Source organism: Buceros rhinoceros, unplaced genomic scaffold, assembly GCF_000710305.1.
Source record: "Buceros rhinoceros silvestris isolate BGI_N320 unplaced genomic scaffold, ASM71030v1 scaffold20099, whole genome shotgun sequence".
In the NCBI taxonomy this organism is placed as follows: Eukaryota; Metazoa; Chordata; class Aves; order Bucerotiformes; family Bucerotidae; genus Buceros; species Buceros rhinoceros.
In genome coordinates, this window is record NW_010431505.1 from 16,293 (window position 1) to 26,245 (window position 9,953).

At 52.6% G+C, this 9,953-nt stretch overlaps 1 protein-coding gene across 1 annotated transcript in view; it reads left to right on the forward strand.

Annotated features, from left to right (window-relative positions):
- The window catches only part of WDR59 (WD repeat domain 59), a gene marked incomplete at its 5' end in the record, with an annotated part of 26,973 nt that overhangs the window by 15,565 nt on the left and 1,455 nt on the right, over positions 1-9,953 (forward strand). The window contains 6 exons of the mRNA XM_010143454.1: positions 4,129-4,262; positions 5,109-5,190; positions 6,972-7,084; positions 7,837-7,984; positions 8,077-8,149; positions 9,524-9,650. Coding sequence (XP_010141756.1) covers positions 4,129-4,262; positions 5,109-5,190; positions 6,972-7,084; positions 7,837-7,984; positions 8,077-8,149; positions 9,524-9,650 — 677 coding nt within the window. The remainder of the gene's footprint in view (positions 1-4,128; positions 4,263-5,108; positions 5,191-6,971; positions 7,085-7,836; positions 7,985-8,076; positions 8,150-9,523; positions 9,651-9,953) is intronic.

Sequence of the window (9,953 nt, forward strand, 5' to 3'; positions counted from 1 at the left end):
TTAGGCTCTTTGTGGAAGGTGCCTGGTATTGTGAGAGATGCTGGAAACAGTAAGAGAGAAAATTGAGGCAGTGCTGCAGGACCTGCATGGGGGAGTCGATCTGTAGGCAGTTGTTCAGAATAAATGATCGTAGCTTTCTGCAGGGAGACAGCAATTTCCAAATTTTATTTACAAAAAAACCCCAACACGTTAGAAGCAGCTTAAACCTGACTTTGAGCAGGTTTATCTCTATTTTGTAAATGCCTTATTGTAGCTTAATCTTTGGCATCTGTTCCCTTCTGTCCGCAACCTTTCCCTTTGCCCTGCAACACCAGTTTGTACACGAACCCTGAAATTTTGCATAAGCCTGTGTGAAACCAGCGCTTTACATTTCATGGCACTACTGCCAGCCCTGCCTGCCTCAGCAGGACCCAGAGCCACGTGCCCAGCCATTCAGCGTCCTTTCCGAAGAGGCGTGCAGCGTTTTGTAACTCCTGCTGCTGAGTATGCAGCAACGATGGTGGTTGCTACGAAGGAGTCGGTGGCTTATTCTTGGGCTATCTGTTTCTACATGTAACCCATTTACTGCCATCGTTTTCACTTCAGATTGCAGCAAATTACAGCCTTGGGTATGGTAGTGGAGGTGCAGACTGGCTTTTTTAGTTGTTGTTCAGTGCTGTTCCCTGCTGTCACCCCCAACCCCATGATTGTCATAAATGCTCTGGTTTCTTTCCTTCGGCTGCTCTGAGAAACTGATGAGACTTAATTTGCTGTCACTGTTGCTATTTTCTTTCTTTTTCTCCTCTCCTCGAACTCTCAGGAGCAGCGGGGTAGATGCAGTTCTCCTTGGCATGGATTCTAGGCTGCAGAAAGAGCGAGAAGCACTGAGGGCAGCGCAGAAGGCCTGTGGCTTTGACCTTCAGCTGTCAGTTAGCCTGGTGCACGCATGTTGATTTCTGCTTCAGCTCCAACTGTTATGTCCCCTGCTGCCCCTCATGACCTGTGCTCCTGCCCCTAGGAAGAGACCTATTTTCTCTTCTACCCTGATGCCCACGAGCCTCAGTGACATCTTTCAGTAATGCCACAGTGGGAACTTCTCCTGGGAGAAGAGGTGAAGCAGAAGGGAGAGAGGAACTTGTGGTGGACCTTGGCTAGACAGACCCAAGTTTGAGCTCTCCTCGCCTCTGTAATCCCCACTGAAAGTGCTCAAATACTGCCCGGAGAGCTGCTCCTGTAATTAATGCCAGCCACTATTTGGCTCAAAGTAGAGCTGCTGCTGTCAGTGGTGATGAGCTCTACCTCATCCGTGATGGTTCTCATACTTCTGATCATATTTTTTTTCTAATGCTTTGTTGCTGTAGCTGAGGCAAAGCTGAACTGCAAAAAAATGCAGCTTTTCAACGACTTTTTTAATGGTGGCTCTACACGTGGCTTTATGATTTCCTTCAGTGGCAGCTTCCTTCTGGGGCAGGAGGCAGCAGTCATGGCAGTGTAGTACTGGCAGGGCACATAGCTGTCGACTGACTCTACTCCAGGAGCTGCACCACTAAAGAGTTAGGGTTTCCCTTTTTGCTAGTGCTAAGAGGAAGAAAACAGCACAATTTTGTTGTGAGTCCAAGTTTTCAGAGGGTTCTCATACATTTAGTGTCTTCTTTTGTCTGGTGATATGCTAACAGCAAGCATTGGAAACCATTCATGGGATCTTTTTTCCATTCTCATCCGCATTTGTTGTCATTTTCCTCCAAAAAAGTGACTGAATTACCTGTGGAAAGTGGTATGTGTTGTCCATGTTTCTAGTCTCTGAAATGTCTGTTGGCAGGCTCCCTCAGTCCACTCTCGCAGAGGGCAGAAGCAGGTTGGGTCTGTTCCCGATGAGGGGTAGAGAACCTGCCTCCATCCGAGGGAGCTCTCCATCGGCAGCGAGTCCTGGGGGCAGCTGGCTGTAGGTGGCAGGTGGCTACAGGTGGCACCTGTAGGTGGTCAGGAGGTGGCACGTTGCTCTCCAGATTATCTGCCAGGCTCTAGAAGCCCTTAGCGATAGACCTGCAGAATGTGGGTTTGTGTCTGCGAGCCTGGGTTTAAATACCTGCTCAGACTCAGCACGAGTAACAGCTTTTGTTTCCCGAAGCCTGGTGGCACCCTCAGGACAGTGCCTGAGCTCTTGCCCTGGTGGCATGTCGTTGTGCTGGGGCTCCCGAGCTTTGCTCAGGGGTTGCTTTTAGCAGCATCAGCAGCTCCTGCTGCAGCCAGGAGACAGCATTTGGCAGAGCTGACAAGGAGTGAGGTACAGGTGCCACTGTTGTGTGGGAACCTTTCTGTAAGACAGCCCACATCCCGCAGCACGGGAAGAGAAGCTGCGTTTTGAGATGTTACCGGAAGAGGTGTAGTCTGCCCGATGGCAAGAGAGCCAGAGCTGCTGCAGACCAGGCCTTGATTAGGAACTGATGGACTGAAGAGCTTTTGGCCTCCCACCTGACCACGTTCTATCCACCTTCTGCTGCACAGCACTTCTCAGCTTCAGAGCGATGTAGCAGATAAATACTGCGGGCCGATTCTTCTGGGATGGATTAGGGCTTGAGGGGACGTGGCACAGAACAGAATCGTGCCCTGTTCAGCTAGCAGCTCCACAGCACTGAATGCCGATAGCTCTGCTTCCACCAGCATTTGGGCAGCACGCACACCCGAGCAGGCTCCCCTTTACTCTGCGGAGCGGTGGAAGATTGGGCAAAACCTCCTCAGCACGTTGGCCTAAGCGTGGGCCAGGCAGGCGGTGAAGGAGGAATTAATTTCTCAAGGTTGTTAGTTTTGAGGTTTTATTTCCGGGTGTTTTTTGTCTGTGGTGAGCCTGCTCAGGTTCCCATAAGATTGACCGTGATCATGGTCAAAGGCAGTTTGGTACCCAGCCATCCCAGAGCTGGCCAGACACCCACAGCAGAAGTGTCCTGCCCGCAGGTCCACGTCCTGCGCTTCCCATAGCCCAGCCTGCTCTTTAGGAGCCCCGATGCGTGGCCTGTGTGAGCTCTGGTGCCCTGTGGAACCATCAGCATGGCTCTGCTTTGCTGGCCTTTCAGCTGGAGGCACAGGAAGCCCCACCACTAGCACCTCAGGAGGCTCTCCAGAGCTCAGTGTGACCAGGAGGCACTTGTGCATGGAGCATGAGCTCCATCTGTCAGTGAGGGAACAGGTCACCGGGACCAGCATTGCAGAGCATCAGCAGAGCAGCCGGTGCTTCCTCCGTAGAGCTCCAGTGCCTTCTGCCTGTCGTGCTGCTGCACACCCTCCCGTCTTCCTGCTCACCCTTCCAGAGCAGGGTGCTGGGAGAGGCCAGGATACCCGCCAAATACTCTACGGGGTTTCATACGGCCAGGACAGCTTTGTGCAGCTTGCTGTCAGCCGGCCTCTGTGTCTGTTAACCGGGAGTATTTGGGAATTGTCTTGGCTTCTTGGTTTTGTTTCCTTGTGTTGATTCCTCGCCTTTCTTCTCCCCGCCCCCTCATGTCCTGAGCCAGCTGTAAGTAGCTGTGAGCATGGTAGGTAAGGTTTTCCTTGCTAGGAAAACTTGGGCCCTGCTTTATCACCTGCCAGTTGTTTGTTTGAAGCTGTTGGCAAAGCGGGAGGTGGGAGCCCTGTGCTGGCCCTAAACAGGGGTTAACTCAAATACCGAGAGAAGAGACCAAAAGAGATGGTCTGGAGCTGTCAGCTCGCCCTGAAGCTCAGGGCGAGCAGAAGCTGCCTGCCTCATGTCTCTGTGCAGCTGCTGGCGGAAGTCAGTGGTGGTCTGTGTGCAGAGGGCTCCCAGACCAGACTTCTGACGAGAGCGATTGAACCGGCCTCCTGCCAAACCTGCCCAGCTTCGGCTGGCATCCCGATGCTTTTTTGTTCTCTTACCGGCTTTCACAGGGGAACTCACAAAATACTTTTTGGGTGAGTTCGACCTTGAGCTCGCTGCCGTGACCTGCTTTTCACTTCCTACAGATGGAGATGCTTGTTCTCCTGCTCGTGTCATGGATGTTTTCCAGGGTCACGCAGAGCCTTCTGAAAGGCAGGTTTGGGTGCTGCTTGCGTTAGTCCCGACCCTAGTGCTTTGTGGCCTGGTCTGAGGAGCCCACTGTCCTTCTGCCCAGTAACACGCTTCCGTTTGTCCTGCAGAAATCAAGGAGGTGGAAAAGCAAACGGGAAGGGACGGATGCCAACAACCGACCCATCAAAGCTGCCGGGAAAGTTATTATCCAGGATATTTCCTGCTTGCTGCCTGTCCACAAGCTGCTGGGGGAGCTCTACATGTGAGTGTCAGCTGGCATCCTTTCCCAAACGAAAGCAGCCGTCCTTGGCATTGCTGTGCTCTAATCCTGAAGTCCCACAATGTTTCCTTCCCTATTCCTCTCTTCTTGCCTTGCTGCTTTTCTCCTCCTATGCCCGAGAGGAGACTTGTCTCCTAGAAATCTGAGAAGTGTGATGGGAGAAATGTGAGATGGGGCATTGGACACAGTTTGAACCGAGCATCACCACAGGTTCAGGCTTTCATCGGCTAAAGAGAGAAATTATCAGTACAGGTTCTTTTTCAAACCTCATGTTACACTCCGCACTTACGTGCACAGGCTTAAAAATCCAATAAAATGCCTACCGGCTCATACGGCTTTTTAATTTCCCAAGGGTTTGGAGGGCCCCGTTGGTCGTCCGTGACAGAGTCTGTACAGCAAGCCCCTCTGCTTTAATGGAAAAGCAGGAGGAGTTCTGTTTGTTTGTTTTTAAACGAGGAGCTTCTTTTTCCAAACTGTCTTACTTCAGATCGTTACAAAATCTCTGTTCCTGAATTCTTGCTCCCGTATCTTTGGCCCTTTTCGGAGTTTCCAGTCTGTGGACATTCAGGGAAGAAGCAGACTTCCCTTCATAAAGGAGAGGAAGGAGAAAAGAGAGAAGAAAACCACCTTCTCTCTTTTCTGTATTGTTCAAAAGACCTGTTGGGCCCTTCTTCTCTGGACATCTCCTGGGTAAAGAGCCTGACCTTTTTCCGTTTGCTCTAAGATCGTAAGCAGTAAAAGCATCAAGTGCCTCGGGAAGATCCCCATCTCTCCCCACCTTCATCGGGAACATGCCAACCAGAGCTGAGCCATCTCCTTTCTTTTTAGCCTGAACGTGAACAATATCCAGGAGACGTGCCAGAAGAATGCTGCCTCAGCCTTGGCTGTGGGACGGCGGGACCTCGTACAGGTATGACGTTGGGTCGGGCCCCTTCCTCAGCGCTACCCTCAAACGGCTCCTGCGGTCCCCTTGACACCCAAACAGCCACCTGCCTTCAGCGGTTGTTCCAGGGAGTCTCCGGTCGGTGAACCGAGGCCCGTGGAACAGCCCCAGGGGTGGTCTCTACCTCATTAACTCTTGGCGCCAAGAGATTCCTTCGCAGGCCCGCGAAGAGATTGTATTCTGCCCTTTGCCAAACGGAGCGCAGCACTTTTTTCAGGGAATTCTTGCAGGCAAAGCGAGGAACGCGGCCTACTTTTGAGCCAGCTAACGGAGTAATTGTTGCACAGAGTTCCCTAGATGCTGTCATTTTTTTTTAACTTTACATCCAATTAAAAAGAAATCAGTGATTTTTTCCTTTCTTACGTTCCGTTACTTGGCACTCGTCAGCACTAGCACTGGGTGCTCAGTGCAGCCAGGCAGCAAGAGAGAGCTCCCAGGGAGCTGGGGCTGGCCCCTGACTTCACCTACTAAGAGGAGAAAGATGGCTGTTGTGGCCTGTCCTTTCCCATGCCATGAGTCCATCGCCACAGGCAGGACACGTGCCAGGGCTCAGGAGTGCCTGGAAGAGGCAGGAGCAGGCTGGCACTGCCGGAGGAGCTGGGCACCTCTCTGGAGCGTTTGGTGCTTCCTCGACCTGGGCAGGAACGTGCGTAGCTTTCCTGACCTAAGCAGAAGCAAGCTGAAGCTGTTGCCTTGCTTCTCGGTGGTTTCTGCTAAACCAGGAGAGAGAAGGTAGGTCTGGTTCCCCTTTGTCCGTGCTTCGTCTTGCTGTCTTGTTTGCTGCCGGGGGACCAGAGCTTGAGTGGAATCAGTTCAGCAAGATTTCTCCGAGGTGCCTGTTTCTCCCTTTGCCGTCGAGCCTGTATGGCAGCTTGCCGCGCTCCCAGCAGACGCAGAGGCCTGAGGTGCAGTTTACGTGTCAGATGTGCTCTGTAGCAATGTAGGAAGCAGCATCTTTCCCGTTTCTTTTCCGTGCTCTCTTTCTTACTCAGCCCTGTCCTTGCTCCAGTTTCTGTCTCTGGTTTCACCGTACCTGGCTATTCTTTGTACTTGGAGCATGGTTTTTTCCTTGACTTTCAGTGTTGTCAGCTCTCTGATTGCTGCTCTCTTTGCCGCATCACGTTCCTTTTCCCTTCCTGCTCTCTCATCATGCCAAACTAGGAGCTTTGCTTTTCCCTGCAACGTTGTAATTACCCCATTTTAAAAGGCACAGCAGAAAAACCAGTCCTAGATCAGTGGTATAGAACCGTTTCCAGAGCGGAGGGTGATAAATGAAGGCAAAATGTCATGTGAAACAGCTGAACTGTTGGAGCAGAAATGGCAGCCTGTGCCGGGAGCACGGGGGTGTTCAGTAACACTCACGGCTACTCACGAGATACTTCTCATGCAAATAATGATGCATCATTAAACTTTGTCACCAAGAACTGTATCAGATCTAACCTTCTCAGAGGTTTGTGAATATAAAGTGCACCGATAGGTCTGTTAAGCTTCCCTGACAGGTCTCTTAGGCTACGGACTATTCTTTTTGAAGTTTAACTCAAAGCAAGTGACACAGGGAGAGCTTCGGTTTTGTGTTACTCTGCGTAGTATTTGTGACATGAAGGCTGAAACTGCTTCATGCTGCCAGGAGAAAAAAAAAAAACAAGCTCCATTATTACCTGTCTGTGGGTGAATTTGTTCACGCCTATGCCCTGGGAGTGTGGTTATTCCTAATTGCAGCTTTGATGCTTTCCCTTCCTGTCTGCCAGGTTTGGTCACTGGCCATGGTAGCCACTGATCTCTGTCTCGGACCCAAGTCTGACCCAGATTTGGAGATTCCTTGGGCACAACATCCGTTCGGACGTCAATTACTGGAGTCCTTGTAAGTGTTGGAATGCTGGGGAGGGGTTGGGGAATGGTTGCTGAGCAGAAGCCTCTGCAACTATGTACACTGTGGTCTTAAAGCCAAGTGTTAGCTGCCCATGTCCTCCTGCCAGTGAGTCCTTCCAGGAGGGGACGTAACTAGTAATTGGTATTATCTGTGATAGCTCCTGTCTGGAAGCACAGGCTTCCTCTGGTGTATTTTGCAGGCTGTCGCTTGGCTTCTCTCTTTCCTGCTGTGTGGCAGCAGTGGGAGGGGAGGGCACAGAGTTCTTCATTGCTCTGAGTCTTCAGAGCAATCCAGGAACGTCACACCCATCCTGAAAACCAGTGGTGGGGTTTTGCCTTGTGTCTAGATGGGGCGTCCTTGCACGTGGAGAGCTTTGTCAGAAAGACATTCTGGTTGGGGTGAATCTAATGCTTCACATCCAGTTAAAATCTGTTCTGTGGATGTTGTTGCTGAAGCTGCACAAACTTGGGATAATCAGGCCATGAGCACTGCTGGATTCCCAGAGCTCCCATCTTTCTCCTGCCTGTGAGGCAGAAGACCTGTTTTCAGAAGGAGGACTTGGCTCTTCGAAGGTGTGATGGAAAAGACAACCCAGGCCTGCAGAGTGCACGTGCCTCCTGCAGGCAGTGACGTGACCCAAATTCATTTATGCAACAGGCTTGAATTTAGTTACCCTGGAGTGTCGATGTTTTTGCCACTGAACTCTGCCCAGTCTCATCCTGGCTGTTCTTTTCATTTGGCAGGCTGGCTCACTACTCGCAGCTCCACGACGTGCAGACCCTGGCCATGCTCTGCAGCGTGTTCGAAGCCCAGTCCAGGCTGCAGGGGTGCCCAAACTCCTACAGCCCCTTTCCTCAGCGTGCCTCCACCCTGCCCTCCCACAGCCGATATGTATGACCGCAGTTCCTTTCCCATTTGTCTTGGCTGTCTTTGAACACCTCTCAGGTAGATGACATGATTTCCTCTCCTTTCTCCCTCAACAGCCTAGCTTTACTTCCTCTGGCTCCTGTTCCAGCATGTCAGATCCTGGGCTTGGCACCGGAGGCTGGAGCATAGGTACTGAGACCAGGCTAGTAAATGGGGGAATCTCCCTCCCTTCTGGCTGTGGCTCCTGTCGTGGGGAAAGCAGGGAGTTAGTGCTGGCCGAGGTTGCTCTCCCAGAGCAGCTCTGCGGGGCTGGGCCAGCCTGGTGTGACTCCACGGCTGGAAGTGAGCAGGGCTTGCAGAAACCACGTCGATGCTCCCACAGTTCTGCCGCTTTTGTGTGTTGTCCTGGGCTCTGGAGAGCCTGTACCAAACACCCTGGGCGTACCGAGCTGGGCCTCTGTATCACAGGCTAACCCTGAGCCAAGAGTTCCCACTGCTGCCTTTTCCAGTTGGGGACAAGTCAAGAGAGAGCCCGGTTTGTACTGTTTTGCTCCCAGCCTGGCTATAGCTGGCACGCAGGGTGACTCCCTCGATGCTGCCTGCTGCCGTAAGCTTTCCCGAGCCCCCGTGCTTTGTGCAGTTTGAAGCTGTTATCTATTCCCAGCAGTACTGGGAATTTCCTTGTCCTTCCTGTGCCTGCACGTGGTTCCCAGGATTAGCTCTCCCCCACCTTCCCAGGCATCGAGGTCGGGCTGACCGGCCTGCAGTTCCCTGAGAGGGGCAGTGTTATCTGCCAGCAGTTCCACAGGGTTCCGGGGAAAAAGCAAGGCTGTGCTTTCTGCTGTCCTGGAAAAGCATCAGCAGCTAGGCAGGCTGGGTTCTCGCGCCATGAACACCCATGGGTGTCAGGGGGTTCTCTGCCGAGCTGCGAGTCACTCTTAAGGACTCCAGTGTCAGAGCTGACACTGTCGGCCGATTCCTGGTGGTATCTGTGGCCCGGGGCAGCATCATCCCTGTTCAATCCAAAGCTGTGACCTCTTAGGGTATCTGTGACATCTGAAGAGTGGAGGAGGGGGTTAATGGAGCTGGTGGTGTCTTGTAGGGGGTATTGGCAGTTTCCTCTCTGCCACCAGGGCATCACCTTAGTACATGGGCAAGAGCAGCCGCCGCTACGAGTCCTCCCTGGCTAGGAAAGAGCATCCCAGGCCTGCCAGGGATAATATTCCCCAACAAACTCCATGGGACTGATTCCCTGGGTATTTTTTGTCTAAAGTGGAAGGGGAAGGGGACTCCTCCATGTTAAATTTCTCTGTCTGGGGATCCCGGCTCCCATCCTGTCGCCAGAAGTGCAGTAGGAGCGCTTGGCAAGCAGAGGTTGGCACTTGGTTTTCTGAGGGCAGTGTTTGCGGGAATGCAGGAGGTGATGCGACCGTGTCGTAGAGAGAAACCTGGGACCTGCGAATGTGAGGGCTTTGTGTCTCCTTCCACACCCCGGTTTGGAGGAGGTTGTGCTGGTCAGCGCGGTGTTTCTCAGGCACGCTCACAACCCTTTGATGCTTGCAGCAAACAAAGACACGGAGCAGGCCTCCACGCCCTGGTGCGAGTCTTCACCGGACGATCTCCGCTACGGAAACCTAATGTACCCTGACCACCGGGAGCGTGAGAAGGACCAGCATGAGAAGAACAAAAGGTGGGTTATGGTGTGCCTCGGGGCTGTGCGGCTCGGCGTGCAGGGCAGCTGGAGCTCCACAGTCAGGTCTCTGTTGGTGCTGTGAAGTACCACGCCTGCTTCTAGACCTTTCTGTTGAGATAGTCACAGCGGGATAAGGACCAGCACGAGAAGAACAAAAGGTGGGTTATGGTGTGCCTCGGGGCTGTGCGGCTCGGCGTGCAGGGCAGCTGGAGCTCCACAGTCAGGTCTCTGTTGGTGCTGTGAAGCACCACGCCTGCTTCTAGACCTTTCTGTTGAGATAGTCACGGGCACAGCAATTGT